The sequence below is a fragment of the Hylaeus volcanicus genome, chromosome 1 (assembly GCF_026283585.1).
Source record: "Hylaeus volcanicus isolate JK05 chromosome 1, UHH_iyHylVolc1.0_haploid, whole genome shotgun sequence".
Classification (NCBI taxonomy): domain Eukaryota; kingdom Metazoa; phylum Arthropoda; class Insecta; order Hymenoptera; family Colletidae; genus Hylaeus; species Hylaeus volcanicus.
This window is the reverse complement of record NC_071976.1, coordinates 5,694,614-5,713,207: the sequence shown is the minus strand read 5'-3', so window position 1 is coordinate 5,713,207 and position 18,594 is coordinate 5,694,614. Positions and strand designations below refer to the sequence as shown.

The 18,594-nt window shown below is 35.4% G+C and overlaps 2 protein-coding genes across 4 annotated transcripts in view; one reads left to right on the top strand and one right to left on the bottom strand.

The window, feature by feature from the left end:
- Window positions 1-1,672: 1,672 nt before the first annotated feature.
- On the top strand, window positions 1,673-16,450 carry LOC128882273 (neutral and basic amino acid transport protein rBAT-like). Of its 3 annotated transcripts, none has more exons than XM_054133857.1 (8): window positions 1,673-1,844; window positions 4,793-4,896; window positions 6,113-6,314; window positions 6,834-6,970; window positions 10,540-10,733; window positions 11,069-12,080; window positions 13,194-13,462; window positions 15,088-16,450. In XM_054133857.1, the coding sequence occupies exons 2-8, from the start codon at window positions 4,795-4,797 to the stop codon at window positions 15,311-15,313; spliced, it is 2,142 nt and encodes a 713-aa protein (XP_053989832.1). In that variant the 5' UTR covers window positions 1,673-1,844; window positions 4,793-4,794; the 3' UTR covers window positions 15,314-16,450. The 3 variants fall into 3 exon arrangements, with proteins under 3 accessions (XP_053989832.1, XP_053989838.1, XP_053989842.1); XM_054133863.1 differs by having other exon boundaries at window positions 1,674-1,844; window positions 10,552-10,733; XM_054133867.1 differs by lacking the exon at window positions 4,793-4,896 and having other exon boundaries at window positions 1,675-1,844.
- A 980-nt stretch (window positions 16,451-17,430) lies between these two features.
- Window positions 17,431-18,594, bottom strand: part of LOC128882263 (probable multidrug resistance-associated protein lethal(2)03659) — a 10,345-nt gene continuing 9,181 nt past the window's right edge. Inside the window, exons 10-11 of the mRNA XM_054133849.1 lie at window positions 17,884-17,991; window positions 17,431-17,808 (exon numbers count right to left, since the gene is read on the bottom strand). Of these exons, the coding sequence (XP_053989824.1) occupies window positions 17,776-17,808; window positions 17,884-17,991 (141 nt within the window). The 3' untranslated portion in view covers window positions 17,431-17,775. The remainder of the gene's footprint in view (window positions 17,809-17,883; window positions 17,992-18,594) is intronic.

Sequence of the window (18,594 nt, the reverse complement as noted above, 5' to 3'; positions counted from 1 at the left end):
GAGATTTGCTGTACTTATTTAAATCATCTCCATTTAATATTTAGATAATCCTTTGTCCAACAAGAAAGTTATAAGACTCACGTGAAGTGATTCGTATTAAGTTATAACACTCACACCATCAATTATAGACATTTCCTTTTTTGTATATGATCAACGGGCCCGGTTTCTGGGCTCACGACCCACTTCTTCTTTCAATTACAATAATACTTGTGTAAATTCTTGCGAGAAACTAAGCTGAAATATTTTATTCTGTTGTTACGACAGATAGAATGACTTCTAAAGTTGATAATATCAATAAAATACAGCCTATCCTACATAATCTACAAATAATCTATACAAAGGTGATGGCAATCAATAAGCTCATAATAAATAAATTTTGAAATATCAGTGACATTAAGCTTTGGCTATCTAGAAAATATCTGATAAGTGTAAATGTAAATTTTGTTTTGTCCTTATGTATATGAAACGAGTGTTAACATTGTATAAACAATATTCGAACCTATTTCGTCGTAATCTAAGGGACTTAATAATTTTATTCTTGAATAAAGATTATGTTTATAATAACAAATAAAGTAATTTAGTTTACTTTATCGACATGCGCGACGACTGTGTCGATACTGTCACATACTAAGTTAACACTGTCGGTAAAAAATAAGATAAACACAATAAACAACACACCTGGAAGTATGTTGGCATATTCAAAGGGGCTCGAGCGCTTCGTTATAAAATAATATTCCGAATCATTCTTAACAATTACGAAAGATTCATACAGTCAAATATTTTCACTGTATCAACTGTATTATCAAAAATAAGTTAATAAATTACAATTTTACACAGTTTTTTTGGAAACTGATCGGTGTACGAATACTTTCTACACCCACTGTAGCTTCTAAATAGATCGCGATTTGCGGTATTTCTTTACAGTATGCTTGAAATACATGGTCTTCAGGATGTCTACCTTTATACAGATGAGTGAAATCCAATTCAAACGGACGTCGATATAGTCTGGAAGGCAGATTCTTGTGATGAATAGCGCACAAAGCTCACATTCATTTTCAAAATTATATTTATGCCACGCATGAGTCCAACGCAACATAGATCAGCATGAAGCTCCCAGAAAAGTGCTCAGCGCTCAGCTACAATCAGTCCCACCTTTACTCTTTTTCATTCGGTTGGTAATCCCACGAACTAACATTAAATAATAAATAAACAGACATTCATACAACTCTAAACGCAATGGCTATCGACACTTCCGGTCTATGCACCTCGAGTTTTATTTTTTATATACTGTACATCTCAGGGTTAGAGTAATCTAATGGTAACGGTGTTCGATCCGTAATGTATAGCTTCTAAAACGATCGCGTTACCTCGTAGATAACAGCCATCAATACGAGTGGATTTCCAGGAACATGGAGGTTATCGAGCTTCTAATCGTTGACAAGAGTATATCGACGAGCGCGCAGACTCGTTGTGGAGTAAACGTTTTGCCAGCGAGACACGACGCGAGACGAAAGGAAACGAAACGCTGCTAAATATAATACACGTTAGGCACGCGATTTTCTTGGGGGCAGCACGACGGTCATCAACTTCCGAGAGCAGAAACGTCGCCCTCGGTAGTGATCTTGTTGTCGTTGGCTGAGTCGAAACGTTTCTCGCGCAGAAGCCGGGACGTAGACGGTAAATAGACGCGGGGCGTCGAACGAAATCGTACCACGGTCGGCCTGAAAGAAAATCACGGTGATTTTATGATCCCTCGTGGGCGGACGTGTCCCGGGGTCGGTTTTATGTGTTTTATGTGTTCCGCCTATGTTGCTTCTGTCACGTGGTAACCGGCTGAATTACAGGTGAGTTGTTATTTCGTGTAAAAAGGCTCTGTTTACGATCGATGCCACCGTGTAATCGTGTCAATTGTGAATCATTCAATACCACAACAAGTGAAACCTAGACCGAAGATCGGATATCGTTTTCGACTCTATAGATACAAATTGCGCAAGTGGTCACATTTTCTCTTTTTTTTTTTTCGGTTTTCCGTGGAACGTGATCGCCGGATATCGGATTTTACGCGTCCATGGCGCATGGAGATACGATGAGCACGTCTATATTTCGGAGCAGAATTATGGAATCCTGAATCTTTGCAAACTTGAATCTTTGAAATTTAATATTCCAAGTACCAGTGAATCATACCGCATAACAGTAGTTGAGTAACGCATTTGTTTAAAATTTTTTTAATCTATGCATAGCTCGTTTTTGGAGTGCTAAACATATGTAGTGTATACCTGTGAAAATTAAAAAACTATATTTTTCAACTAATTTATTAAGTATATTCCTCACTCGATTCGTATATATTTTCTGTATTACAACGAATCGAATCGTCCAGGACTTGTTGTAACAGCTGTTGCACGATCTGAAAGAATCGCACGGGGAAACTTTCGCGTGTATTTATTCCGAAGTTAGTATATTCGTTATAGGCATAATTAGGGGAATCAGCGGTCGCGTGATTATACCGTTTTATACTCTAACGGAGCACAGAAGCATATATGTCTGCGTAAAAATCGTCACGGGTTTCGCTGCATCATAAATCGTCTAGTCTTAATTAAATTCGATACTCCCTTCCAGGTGTCTTCATTCCCGTGTTTGATTCTAAATTTTCTTTTAACAAATCCCGAATCGTTTCGATTCCCGTGCGCGCCTTCCGACGAACCGTTTCGAACACGCCAAGAGGCAAAATATACTTTTGCTCGGTACAGTGAATTTCTAAATATACTTGTTTCGTTATCTCGTCGAATCAGCCAAACTACGTTCAACATGCGCACCCGTAACGCAGCACACGCACTCTAATAAGCTCCTCTGTAGGATGATTGGCATATTCGTTTCTTTTCAACCGTAAACTAACCTGATCCAACGGCGGCGTTGCAATATGACGTAATACCGTACTATTTTTCCGAGGACTCGCGACCGAGAGTACGCGACGCGAACTCCGGCATTGTTTGGACAGTCCTTTTCATCGGTGCAGATTTAATGGATTAGGGGCGAAAAATCGTGACGCAGCCATAGACCGTCCGTTCATAGAATTCCTCGATCAATAATCCGTACAAGGGTAGTCATTCGGCGTGCACCGTTCGTAAATACGACTCCTTCGGATTGCGTTTCGCGCGATCAGCGTATTATTTACTTATGTGGCATAATTATATGTCGCGCGCGTGCAAACTTGTAGATCGGATTTCATCGAAGAACGACCACATCGTCCGCTTCGTTCGCGATTCATCGTCGAGCGAAACCGATGTGAAAATAAAAACGCCGCTTCGTGGTTTTATTATTTCCAACCGAGTTACATAACTGACTCGGCGCTGGCACTGTGGCACACTGTGTCGCTTAATGAACAAAATGAACAAAAAATTCGTGCGGGATGCAACAATGCTTACTTCATCAAACATTTTTAGGAGAATGTAGCTTTTAATATTATCGATAACTTTTACATGATGTATCTTGTTCAAATTAAAGCATAAAATTTAAGGAAATGTCTATGTATTTTATTCAAACACGTGCCATTGGTTGAATATTTGTTTCTTCAATTTCATTTTCATGATTTAATTTTACTATTGTAATACCTTTGACATAAATACATAATTTAAATATAATAATAACAATTTGTCTTAATTTTGTATGTAATAGGTTAATGAACTTTGAAATGGATTTAAAAAAAGAAAAGTACCATCGCGATCTTTTGTATACCAATAATGGGCATATTAAACTTTACATTGACGTTAAGTTTATTTTACACTCGATTTCCAGCGTGTTTAGCACTTTACCGATTGGTAGCCTTGTCTTTTTGCTATGCCAAGCAATACTTTCTTATCTATTACTATGAGCTAGCATTGTTTGCCCCCATCATTGAATGGATTATGAAATATTATATAAATATCAATCTAAAAACGATTCTAAGTAAAATCAATATTGTATAATACTAATCTTATAAAAATAAAATATATTGAATTTAAGTATATATCGATCGATAAAGTGTTCTTATATTGATCATATCATCAGAGTTTAGCCACCGCAGAAATCTGGTTCTTTTTTTTTGTATAATTTTAACCTTCGAAAGACAAGTATTGCTTTGTATAGATTAAAAGTTTAATTGTAAATGACCCATGATATTTATCAGTCGTTGTGACGTATAATTTAAAAATTTATTTATAAATACTTTTTCGCAACTGTAGTGGTTCCCTTCTGTACTATCAATACATATTTAAAATAATTAAGTACACGTTCCTATATGAATAGTACCTTTGAAAAGTTTATACGCGTATGTCACCCTCCCCATATAATAAACGTCCTAATTTATAAATTTTAGTTAAAAAAATTATGTAAGCGTGTTACATGGATTTTCATGATTTTTTTGTTTCCTGTTTTATCATTATCAGCGCTATGTAATGTAATAAAATTATAATTTATATATTAGTGCAAATGTCAGAGATCTTAAAATAATATTTTGCATCCCACAAATATCAAAGCAATGAATCTAAATAAAATCAATCCAATTTTTAACGAATTAAATGTAGCTTAATTTATTAATTATTTGTAGCTATAATCATTATCGTAATATATCTTTGTTTGGTTACCAGAGACTAAGAAACTAGGATAAAATTTCAGTATTGAAAAAAAAGAAAAAAAAAAACGTCTCTAGAAGTGAAAGATAAGCACGTTTCCATATTTTCGTTCCAAATGTCACGTAATTCGTATTTGAGAAGCTGAGTAAAAATAAGACAATTGGATCTTCTGCATTTGTCCACAGAGATGAATATCCCGAAGCCCGAGGGTCTGTTGTCAGTGGTTTTACCCACTGAACTTGCGTCCTCGGCCAGTTCACGACAGCTTATTATAAATCAGGACCAACAGGTGTGTTCGACGCAAATAAAGTGCCTTTTGTTTTCTGTTCCATTGTTCTTGTGTGTCTTTGCACGCTATAATCTTACACATGTAACGGCATGTTCCGTGGCTCTTGAAACAATTTATTAAATTTAAGCTTTCTAATGGCGATTCTTTAATTAAGATTTCCAAACTGGTACATTTACTGCTATTTACAAGTTTATAAGTTGATTTTTGATTCAAGTAAATATAATTTAATTAAAATGAACAATCAATTTAACGATTAATCAAATCATTAAATTGATTAAATAAATCTAAATTTAACTTAAATGTAATCTAAAGAAAATTGTTCTCAATTAATACCTATGTTCACATTAGGTCAGTCCTCTGTTACAGAAAGTTGAAATTTTGCTAACTTTTTGGTGCCATCACTCGGACTAGTTTCAATACATAAACAAACAAAATTACTTGTTCATATAGACTGACATGATAAATGTGAGAACAAGGTTTAGTTGGTTTTATGAGTAAATTAATTTGAAATGAATTACTTTGTATTTTTTATTTTTATCTAATCATCTAATTATTAATACAATTTTTTAAACTGCGAAGAAGAATGGATGCTTTTGGATTGTTATGGGACTGTCCGCGCTCAGCACTGTCCTCGTCGAGCGTCAACTGACGTCCGAACGTTGGCGCCGGTATAATTAAGTTCCTCGCTTGTGCGTCTTCAACGGGCATTGTCAGCGATCCAATTTGTATAATTCTTAACTCTTTCGAATAATTCTTTTTATGCAACAATATATTTCTTCTTCAAACTTTAAAATAAATTATACAAATTAACAGAACGTACATTTCAATTTTTGTAATACTATGTACACGTATATTATACGAAAAAATACTTTTCGGATAATCAAGATTCAAGATTTTTGTTACACCTGAAGATGAACTTGTACACGGTTAAAAACAGTATTATTATACAGGGTGTTTCACCTAACTTGACTTTTCCAGGGGAATTATTTTCAGTGGTTGACTTTCGATTCTAATTTTATCCTCGAGTCAACATCTTCTGTGTTACAATCTGATACTTGGAACAGCTACCTCGAATCGCAGATGGCTAGAGCTAACGTTCACAGTTTTCTTACATCTTTTTTTTTTGATTTCGTATTCTTTCTTGTTCGCTTGAAAATTTTCCTGTCGCTGTGGCTATGCTGAAAGTGGCTGAGATAAAAGGGGTATCGCTTAACAGGATGAAGAAGCGTCGGATTGCCCACTTCTGACACCCAGCCCACCACTCCGGACGGACGATGGTCTGGAATCTGGAGCGATCTATGTTTCCCTGGAAGGAAATCCCGTGGAATCGATCCCGCCGCTCGAGAACATTAATAGAGAAGACGGACTCAGCGAGTTCATGAACATAGTGAACAGCTCCAGCAAAGCTTTAAACGATGGTAAGTTTCCTTCGACCCATAGTAGCCTAGAAAGTGGTATTTCGTGGCCAAAATCTAAATTTTCAACAAAATGTGCAAAGAGGAGCCACCTCGTATTAAATGAAGTAACTTAATAAAGCATGTGATTTATTGTAACGGTGCTTGACTTATATGAATCTTTAGACACCGAGGAACGTGCCAAAAATAAAAATTTGATAATGTGTGTTAATGGGTGAAATAATATGATCTTTTAATTCGTCGACACTCTGTATAATCGCTGAGCATCGTATGCAAGGCTCTTATTAGACAGACGATGAAACGCATTAATTGGATCCAGTTTCAATTTGAACGACGAATTAATCTTAATGGACCACGACGTTTGGTAATTGAATCTCGTCGCGAGTTTCGCTGGTTGTTTACGGTCGTGGTGTCACGTTTGTTCGTTACTATTACGAAACCACGCGGAGCTTTACTATATCGATAGACGGCTCGAAATGTTAGTACGTGATAGACATTGATTGTTCATTGTTACTGTTCCAGAGCCTAGTTCCCGGGATCCGATGGTGGAATCAACATCCAGCGGCAGCAGCAGTGATTCAAACGAGCCCGTCTGTGCGCAATTGTTGACACAGTTGAACACGGCTTATCAACACCTTGCTCCCGATGCCCAGGCACTGGTAAGCATTCGAAAGAAATCGTAGTTTCTCTCTAACGGTGTTCTTTTGCGCGGTACCAAAGATACAGTACTGCGCAAAAATCTTAGGTCGCTGTATCGAAGCTTGCATTACATTTAAATAAATCTATGTTAATAGTATTTTACGTATTTATATATACTTGTATACTACTTACTATTATTACTATTATACTACACTAGTATATATGGGGCATTCCAAGCCATTTCGACCACTTTTGATTTGGCTAACATTTTTTTATATTATAGTAACCTACTAAATATCTTTCTGTGAATTTTTGCAAATTTTTAAAAGCTTGTAGTTGTGTTTTTTATACTGCATTAATATTACACCCTCGTCCTGAACTAATAATTACACTGTGATGGTAAAATCAACGGCGAGAATAATGTTTGATTTGTTAATCAGGATGATGGAATAACACTTGAAACAAATGGAAACAAATATTGATTCAATACGTGATCTTCATGTTTAGTAAAAAGAGGGAGCTTTAAATAAATGCTAATGAATGCTAGAACGGTTATTCAGCATGTTTATTTATTAACAACGGTTTTGTTATATAATACGTTTGTCTTCTTTATCTTCTTTAGGTGTTAGAATAATGCAAATATTCTTTGTGCTTTAGGGATTATATGAGCTAGCTTTATTTTCACTAATTTTCTATGTTGATAAATGTTATCGTGAATGATAAAGATTTCTATGGATTTTTATAACGTGAAGGCAAAAAATGATATTGAAACAGCTGAGAATGAACTATATTACTGTAATTTTAGTTGTGTTCTATAATTACGCTTTTTGCATATGTACGGATAGCACATTCTAACAAAAGTCTACATTTGTTTGCACTGTTTTTATGAACAGTCTGTGTTGTTCACATACGTTTGCTAATAAAAACCTTGATAATTTATGCGAAGTTCTGTGATGTATATGTATGTGGCATACAATTCACAATTATTGCCAAGTGTTATCTTTAGTATGGAAGTTATGAATACGATTTGTTTATAACAATATCTGTGGGTATTCGTTAACTAATATGTACATGCTTTCTTTTGCGCTCGCCCGATCATCTGTTCAGCTTCAATTAAAAATGTGTCAAGTTCAATTGCTTTTCAACACGTCACGTTACTTTTATTTTTGATGCGCCCGATTATATATAGGTTTCTTTTTCAAAACCAGATCAGTATTAGTTAGAGGTTCTTGTTAATCAGATTGCGATTATTGTCTTCACGATTGAGAGTGATGTAAGTAAATTTAACATTGACTGATTCTCAAAGTATGTCGTTCAACATGAATTTCCAATCTAGATTTACATGTCAATTCAATTTAATAATAAGAATGGCCTAAGTAAATTTTACTTGATTTAAAGGAATTCAAGTTCAATTTTTTTGTCAAGTTTAAATATAAGAAACTGGAATACAGAAATAACTCAATTTTTAAATATAGATTTACAACACTCTCACTTCTAAATTTTGAAAATCTGAGTAAGCTTTCTTTTATTTTAAGCATTAGCTTCGAAAGTATTATTTTCACTATAAAGTCTTTCATGAATATTAAAGTAACTGTTCAAGATTTTTATCTTGGAGCATTCTTATTTTCAGGCACTTTATTTTGCAACGAATAATATCTTTTACTATAGCTAATTATTTTTTTAAATAAAAGGATTCAAGAATAGTGATGTATAGGCATTTAAAATTCAAAACATTGGTCAAACTATTAATATATAAAGATATTAAGATTGATTCTAATTTTTCAGAATCCTTAATTGCAAGCAAGTCCATGACATAGTTTTTTAATTATTTTGTTAGTAATTAAAAAATAGTATCTTTAAGTAACAGTTATTTATTTTTCTATTTACATTGTATATATGTATTAGATTGTAGATTATAGATAGAAGACTGAAATAGCACGTACATTATTTCTTACTCAATTTTTTCATTTATTATGCTCACTTTGGAACACTATATATTTACTTGAATTACAATGTAATACATATTCAAAACTTATTAAAGCACAAGCTATACTAATTATAATATAATATAATAACGTAATTGGTAGAAAATATATTATAGAAATTTAAACACACCGACGACTTCTTACAATTTTAATTCTCTCATTGCATAACTGACTGACCGAAAGGAAATATTCAATGATTTATCGATCACGCGACATTATTCAAGAAGAACGACTTTATTATTCTCTTGGCTGTCGTCTATCTAGTGATTAAGGACATTATATTTCCATTTTGAAAGTCTCCGATTTGATTTGCACTGTATTCAGCATATTTTGGTCTGCTTGGCACAAATGAGGAATACCTTGCCAAACGCTTCGGACCATTGATGTGATACACCTAAGATGACGTTCCGATAAATCTTTAGGCATTGTATCGACGCTATTTGTCTTGATATCTTAAACAATTGTGAATGTAATGAATGTATTATACGCTTCGTTTTCAGTTAATCTTCAAGTATTCAAACGATCGTAATAAATGTTGTCACCTTTAAGACTTGTTTCAATGTTTGGCGAACGCGTGACGATTCAAGCCATTCAGAACCGTTTGCTATACCAACGTCATCGCAGTATACATATTTTCACGCATAACGTTTTATGAAATTGTTGGCGTGTCCCGTATATCCACAAGTTATGTCTCGTAAAAGCTTTCATGATAATTGACCTTCCTCTAGAAATACAAAAATATTCCTACTCGTGACCACCCTTGGCCGACGAATATTGCGTCTACACAACGTCTAGAACTCCAATCGCGCTGCTCAGAATAGTCAACACTCAGCACGGGAACGTCTACATAAATTAACGTAGAAACGTAGTTATTTTTTCTTGAAAAATTATTTGACGTTTGGTACAAAGGACTTGAAGATTTGGCTTGTATACATTAGCGAAAAAACGAGGAATTTTGAAGCTCTCATTTTTGCAAAAGAAAGTTAGATATTATCATACACAATTATTAGACCGTGGATATTTATGCAGATTCATATTTTCGTAAATACAGAAAAAGAATTCAAACTTAAATGAAAGTATATCCTATTTTCCAAACATATTCCAAACATACTTCTACTTGAACTATTGGAGATGGAGGTTTAACATTTTGAAGCTTTCATTTTCGTAAAAGAAAGTTAAATATTGTCATACACAATCATTAGACCGTGGATATTTATGCAGATTCATATTTTCGTAAATACAGAAAAAGAATTCAAACTTAAATGAAAGTATATCCTATTTTCCGAACATACTCCTATTTAAGCTATGGGAGATGGACCTTTCATTCGTTCCTTATAGAATCGGAGTAATATGCAGAATACTCTGAACAATTTTCATCACTCAGAGCGTTGTCGCGTTGTCACGTTGTCACACGGTAGTAGGTCCATTTCGAGATTATAGCCATCTCTGATAGTCGTATCACGTCGACGTCGATATTTACGTTGAAGATGGAACAGCTACATACAGTCTTTTCATTGTGGAGGGGCACTCTCATTATCTGTGTTTACTAATCCACCGCTTGTTGCTTCCTAACATCATTATGAACTTTCACTGTAACTGTTTAGTTTTACAATCAGGAGAATGGTGGGAAGCCACCGTTGGTTGGGATCCAGCTGGTGGTACCGAAGCCCCCCAAGGATTATCGTTTCATGAAATGGAATTGGCCGCTGATAAGGAAGACGTGTTTCTGGTCCCTGATGTCGGTGCTCGCGGGGTGCACGGCGCTCGTCATCGGTGTCATCGCCACCATGCCCAAAAAGTATGTACGAAGAACAGCGTTACGACTTACACTGATATTCCAGTAAAACTAACAACAACAACATTAATTTCATAGAAACCAAGCAAAGCTTTAACAAATAAATAAAACATAAAAGTTAATAACCCCAGAATTCAAGGAATTTAAAAGCTTTTAACACTAAACCAAATCAAATGCAGTCTTATTATACATATAACTATTATTTTTGTAATTAAAAGTAAGAAGAAAAAACGAAGTTGAAAAGAAGTTTGAAATATACAAGTGAAATTAACTGCCTTAGTAGTTTTAATATTAACGCACAACGCACTATTACTAAACTTTTTATCCTGTTCCCGCAGGTGCGATCCACGCGTGCAATGGTGGCAGGGCAGCATTTTCTACGAGATATTCCCAGCGTCCTTCCAAGACTCCTCGAAGACCAGCGACGGTATCGGCGACCTGCGCGGCATAACGACGCGATTAGACTATTTAAAAAAGCTGGGCGTTCGAGGAATTCGTTTGAACTCGATATTCCCAGCAACGCATTATCCCGAGTACTATCTAGACATCGCGAACCTGACCGACGTGAACAAAGAGCTGGGAACGTTGGATGACTTTGCCACGCTCGTACGCGAGATCCACCGACGGAACATGAGTCTAGTTTTAGATCTGCCGCTCTATCCATTTGTAAAGACGTTGTATGACGAGAACGTGGCGGCGAAGAAGCCGAATAAAACCGACAAAGCAGTGCGCGAGAGAAGAGGCGTTACGGACGACCTGATCCTGCAGGACGTGGCGTTGACGACGGCTTCCACGTCGTTGCAGGCGATCAGGGATGCGTTGACCTCGATACCGCCGTTTTTGGAAGAATCCAAGCCGCAACGTCTCACGTCGAATCGCATAAACGCAGTGACGGAGAACCCCGTCGCATCGGCGATCAAACTCTGGCTGGAGAGAGGAGTCGACGGTTTCTATTTGAAGGGACTCGAGCACTACGTCGACGAAGAGTCCTTTCCAACCAGTCTGACCCACTGGAAGTCCCTGTTGGGATCCGAAAGAATACTCATTTGCCATATGGACGCCTTGAAGGCTGCCAAATCTGCCGCGAGAAACTCCATCTTGAACAGGATAGATCTCGTGGATGTCGCGCTGCGGGTCGCGAATGGAACGAAGGAAATTAAGAGACAAGTCGAGGACGTTACGGGGGGCGTGTTGTTCGAGAAACCGGGTTACCCTTGGGTGTATTGGTCCATCGGCGGAGTGGACTCGAAGAGAGTTGCGTCTTCTATCAGTGTGAAGAACGCCACCATTGCTGCCTCCCTGCTGGGAATGATGCTTCCAGGGACACCGAGTATATTTTATGGAGATGAGGTACACAGTTGTATAAACACGAATCTAATAATGTGTAGATTGTGGATTTTTACGAAATTTTTGCGAAGGTACCTAGAAAAATTGATGTATAGGAATTTAAAAAAAAAATAGAAATTTTATATTTAATATTTGTTTATATTATTGTGTACTGTGTGCATTTTGGAGTTTCTTCCGCGTTCAAATTTCCTGTAAATGCATAAAAATCCGCAATCTAGTAATATCTGTGGTGTAATTCATATGATTTAATTCATATAATTCGTATGATTTGAAGAGTTATTATTTGAAGAGTTACCAGCTGATTCTAAATAAGGCGTTGATTGCTTAGCATTAGAAGTATTCAATATTATTTACAATGCAGTAACGTTGATACGTGGAATGAATCATTCGGGTAGTAAATCTATAGCATGAACCAAGACAAGAATATTGCATAAATATCTAATACGTATGATTTATTTTTGAATTTATAAATAAGGAGTACGTTAGTGTGCTGTGTACATTAATTCTTAGGCGATTCATCAGGGACTGTTTCTAATACTACTTTAGGTAATCTTCTTTTTCAACATTGTTGTTTCTCTGCCACGGTCACACATTTCTAAGCTTTCTTTAGTCGACTTAAATAAGTAGCTTATATGTGGAGTTCATTAAAGAGACCAAGTGTTTTTCTACGCATTTAACACATTGCATGTCAACCGGAACAGGCAAAATTATGAACTATATTTCTAGAAGATAAAAATTATTATGTATGTACATTCTCAGTTAGAACAATTACATATTATCTTATTATAAGTACTTACTTTTACTGTATAAAGTATTTGTAAAATTATTTTTATCAATGATTGACGGTTGATTAATAGGTATCCTAACCAATGAAAGCATAATATTGATGTTTGCCAAAATGATTCGGAAACTCACGAGGTCGCCTTTGCAATAGTTGGCAACAATTGTCTGCGGAATATCTAATTCTTTGTTTCACTAATAGAAGACGACAAATAGCAATTAGTAATCATCGAATCATACGACCTTCGGTCTTAGCATTCTTACGTTTTAGAATACTTAAAAATTTTCCATATTTTCTAATTCAGAGCTTTCTACTAAAATCGAATTTGTGTTTAGATAGGTATTAAAGACTGCGATTGCGAAGATCACAAGGATCTCGCTCACGTACACAACCTGGCTCCCATGTATTGGGATTCGAATGACGGGTCGGGTAATAAGTTTGCGTCCACCGGCGTCACGGCTTGGTTACCAGAAGCTACGAAACCGTTAGAAACAAGTTTGATGGGGACCATTGCCGAAATGGCGACTCTGAGAAGTCAAACGACTCCGATTTACGTTAAGGCGGTGCTGAAGGAGAATCAGGTGCAAGCGAACTGTGGTATTAGGTAACTGGTTTTTCATTATGGCGTCTTTGTGATATATTATGACAAAATTTCCATATTCTTTGTGGTATAGATTTGATTAATTTATATTCTCACTGCTAGAGTTCCTAATTTGGGTTCCATAGACTCAGAACTATAAAATTTGAAATTCATAGAACATATTTTGAGAAGCTAAAAGGATTTCGTATACATACGTCTCGGAAAATAGTTTTAATAATATTTATTGTTGTAATTTGTTGATTTACTGATATCTCCTTTTGGACACGACGTGTCTACACAGCTTATATCTTGAGGAACACTTTACACTTTGTGTAATTTCCTGTGGAGAACGTTTTGCGTCATCTGCAAACACGCGTAGTTAAACAAAGAACATGCAAATTAATAAGAGGGAGATTCTTGAAACTATTAGTTCCTGGACGTATGTTTGCTGAGACATTTTTATTTCTTTACACAAATTGTATCAACTGCAACTTCTTTTTTTTTACAACTTTGTGTTAGTATTTAAGCAGAGCGTTCGATATAATTTGTTCATCTACGTCTTGGTTTGGTACTGCTGGACTAATTCGGCACAAGCTGATTATAGTGAATTTTTATAAGTCAATCTTTTGTGAAGACTTCAGAGATAATTTATATGGAAATTCCACTTTTTTAAAATAGAATTTGTCAGGGTAATCAATTCTGAGAATAAAAGTATCAAGGTATATTCATCGTAATATTAATATTATTTTTAGTATCTTGACAGTTGAATATCTCGAAAAGTATTAATTTTAGGACAGATATATTTTAGTACTTCCATTCTAAGAATTCAATGCAAAAAAAATGTATTGTAATCTGCTTGAATAGCTCTTCTGAACAAAGGTATTAAGAATAGAACAATTAATTGGCCCACTGGGGCCGGAAATAATAAAGCTGATCAAGTTACGTCGTTCACCCTGTATAATATAAATAGGAACTTTACGCATTGTATTATATCTATATCTACACGGACTATGGCCTCTTGCCCTTTCAATGTTGGCCGTGAGGCGGTCACATGATTTTGTTTACGTATAATCCTTTATATTGAACACGGTATACCAACTTTAATCGAGAATATATATTATTTACAATAGATGTTCATATAAACATATATTATATGAATATTGTCTTCTGATTGCAAATTAAATGCTTAGTATATTCCTAATGCATGGCTACTCACTACTAGGTAACCTTGGTCTATTGCAAATATCTTATCGTTATCCATTGCAGTACACAACCTATATACATACATATACAGGGTGGCCCGCGTAACACTTTTCACGATTTTTCAAGATTTTCAAAGTACTTGCGATAATCTGATAAAAAAATATTTTTAACAAATGTTGATCAGTTTTCGATTCTTTCTGTAATGCTTCCTTGTATAATACAATGCTATCCAACCTAAACACTAGATTCAAAAAAAATCTAGGCCTCCATTTCCTCGTTAGTCACCCCAAAAAATTGCATACTAAAAGATTAGTCTCCTTGTACTACTTAACTATAGCAAAAATATGTCTTCACCACTTTCCAAGAAAAAAATCTTGTGACACTTTACATGAGACACCCTGTATTCAACCATTTGTATAAATTTTTGAAACTTTTCTTTTTCGCAGATATGCAGAGGACGAAATGATCGTGATAGAACGATGGTATCCACGGAGGAATTCGTACGTCTTTCTAGCTAATTTAGGCAACAAAACGCAAACCAAGGATTTATCTTTCCTTTACTATGGTGGTCAGGTGGTAGTTGGTCCTACGTACAGACTGAACCGCGACGTCTACTTCAAGGAGCTCACCGTGCCCCCCGGAGAAGCATTCGTCATAAAACTGGATAAATGAAGAACTCGTTGTGAAATCGGAGAATTACGCAACATTCACTTTACGTACGATCAAGATGTTAGGGTCTTTATTTAATATTTCAAGCGTGAATTCGTAACATTTCCTTTGAATGAAAAAAGGCATTGTTGACGTTGCGACCGCTGTGAACAACGAAGATTTTATACGATAGTTCCTATTAATTGTTAATCAAATATGTAGGAACTCCAACGTCCATGAAAGTATTATTTGAAGAGCAGAAGATAGTTAATTCAAAGAAAACCACCAACATTGAATACAATTTGGCGATAGTAAAACGAAGATTGTATCGTAAAAGGCAAACATCGTGCTATTCGAATGGTTTCCCGTAGACGGGTGAAATGTGCTTGGATAAAAAGAAATCAAAAGAAGTGATGCAGAATCAAATTACACGTTACACCGTTACCGTTAATCTTGTTAGTAATATTGAAGAAGCATAACGAATGTTCGCGCATTTCACATTCCAAAAGAGGACAAATCGTTTAACACTTACCTGTGTTCATTCTCGTGATCCAAGTTTACAATGCGAGATTGCTTCACTGTGTTTTGTACCTTCTGATAGTTTTGATAATAAAACCGAGAATTTTCGTGACCGTACCGATTACTTCCAGTCGTAATACGAATTTATCTTGAAATTTCAAATGTTTTACATTTACGAGAGCGCAAGGAAATTTATCCCTGCTACGCTCTGGATACGTTTTTTAATCTCACGAAAGATTGACCTAAAATATATGCGGACTATTTTTGTAACGAATTTTACCGTGTGATAAAAAAACTGTTCGCAACGTGTAATTTCTCACTTGTTTTGTAATAATTTTTGGTACTAATCGAGTGACATTTTACCGATGCGTGAATTATACATATGGTGCTTATGTAAGGAGAATTCTTTTTGTATTTTTATTCAGATACCATGACACGCGTGTCCTCTCATCACGCCATTTATTTAAATGTGCGCTCGTTGAACTCGATATATATTCCAGTACAATCTTTAAATAGCATTAAACGAGAAATATACTAATGGAATCTTTGAAGTATTCTACGTACGTAGATTTTTACTTTAAGAAAGTTCGATTTCGATGTGAATTTTAATATTCGGAAATAAAAGAAAGTGTTGTCCCATGATCCTTCAATTTTAATTCTACATTATCTTGTTTATTTTTAAATTATCATTAAGGAATATACATGTACGCTCTATTTATATATGATCACGTAACGAATAAATTTTAAGACCAATGATATATTATGAAAGATGGATATATAATGAGTAGTAAAGCTTGAGCTTCGATTAGCGTTTCGATTTTTAAACCATCAATATTAATATTATCTACTTCATTCTTTTATACAATCGTCGTTTTAGTTCCTATAAATTTAAAAATCATACATCATACAAATTTTGTCATTATTTGTTTATAGTATAGTAATTATTATTGGTTCGTTTGTACATTTAGTTTCCTGAATTTGAGAAGCGAAACGCTAATAAAACGTTCGTTTAAGACTGGGATATTAGTATTTTTAATTATAATGGATACAATTAGATGAATTCATCTCAATGTTTACATGTATATATACTATCAATCTTGTAATATTACTGTATAACGATTGCCCGGAGAATTGCAATCGAAGAGTTTAGGAATATCTACGGTTGAGCGCCACTCTATCTTTCTCGCAAGTGCTCGATCGCGGCTCCGTTTGGTATATAAGGTGGCGTCTGAAACAAGTGCAACGGGAAGTTCCCTCGAACAACACCGCGGAGCCACGAACGGAGTCCCCAGTGACTCTCATGCTCTGAGGAAAGTCCCTGGACCACAGGCAGAAAGTGCCGCAGCATCATTGCTGCTAGCCTCCGCAGTCTTCTCGATTTGGATGGGAAGCTTCGGCTGATCTTCGAGATGTGCGAGAGTTGGTATTGGTCAAAGCAAAGTAATGTGTCGAAACGAAATCTTCCCCCAACTCCTAAGCGAGGTGGAGGAGGATTTGTTAAACCCAACAGGGCTCATTACGAGGAAACTTCTCTTTTTTTTATTACGTCTTTCCTTGACCATTTTAATTGTTATATTAACTTATTCATGATAGGTTTGAAATTTTGTGACATTTTTCAAACGTAAACAAGCACTGATTAGGTATAAATGAGACAAAAACATTTCTGTAAAACTTTTAAGACGTCCTTTCGTTATTCGCCAAGAAATGTGATAAATATTCTTAAATTCATAGTATTTTATTGATATTATGTTTACATTACAAAAGGTTGCTGTTATTTTCATTGTACGAGATTAGTAATACCGTGGTAAGCACCATACTTTCATGGTAATTTGTATAATTGGAAATATATTTAGCAAAAGCTTCTTCTTTACTCCTAAATAGTAAAGTACAAATCGGACGTACGTACATATAAAAAGTGTTCACTTAAATATGGTATACCTTTGAATATTAGTAGACATTGACTATCATCAGGGTGATGATTCATTGTTTCTATAAAAACACTGTAAAACCAATAGATAAATTAGTTTTTCTAATACCTTGCAGCTATATCTTTACTCGCTGTATAAAGTACTTACATTTTTCGCCACTTCCGTCAAACTTTTCGCCATAGCAGCACCAGTTTGTTGCACCATGTTGTAAAAATAGCCCTCCTTTTGCAATAAAACGTATGGATGATCAAACTCCTAAAATAATAGCATTAGAGAATATGTATAAAATGCATGTTACTTCCAATCTTCGTCATAAACGTATCACATGAACATTGTCTTCTGACTGAGAATGAAATGGTACACCCCTAAGGAGCCGTTCATTAATTACGTAAGGACGATTTTCGCCATTTTTTTACCCTTTCCCTTCCATCTCATCTCATATTAGGTCACATAAATTTCCCGGACCTTCCTCCCCTTTTTTACATAAGATTTTCCTGGGCTACAATCGACATAGTTACCGAAGCAGAGATATGAAATACATAATCACATGTTCTTTGAGAGTACAACAGCTCAATGATCTTTCAGTCTCCATTATTTCCTGTTTGAAGCTTCTGTTTAAATTGCAGATCGCAAAGTCCTTAATAACTCTTAAAATTAACCCTTAAAATTAATTGTTGAAGTACCTTCGTAAAAAGCTCTGTCTACCTATACAGGGTGTCCCAGCTTAAGCGATACAGAGCTCTAACTCCTTTGTTAACTTTGTTATTTAACGCGATATGGTGGTCAAGTTTCGTTTTTCAAATGGAACTATATATATTTTTTTTATACCATGCGATAGTACTTTTCAAGACGAATTCA

Excerpts from the sequence above, each read along its gene's own strand:
- LOC128882273 (XM_054133857.1), top strand. The coding sequence starts at position 4,795 with ATGAATATCCCGAAGCCCGAGGGTCTGTTGTCAGTGGTTTTACCCACT. Across the intron at positions 6,315-6,833 it reads CAGCAAAGCTTTAAACGATG|AGCCTAGTTCCCGGGATCCG; the intron begins GTAAGTTTCCTT and ends TTACTGTTCCAG. Across the intron at positions 13,463-15,087 it reads CAAGCGAACTGTGGTATTAG|ATATGCAGAGGACGAAATGA; the intron begins GTAACTGGTTTT and ends TCTTTTTCGCAG.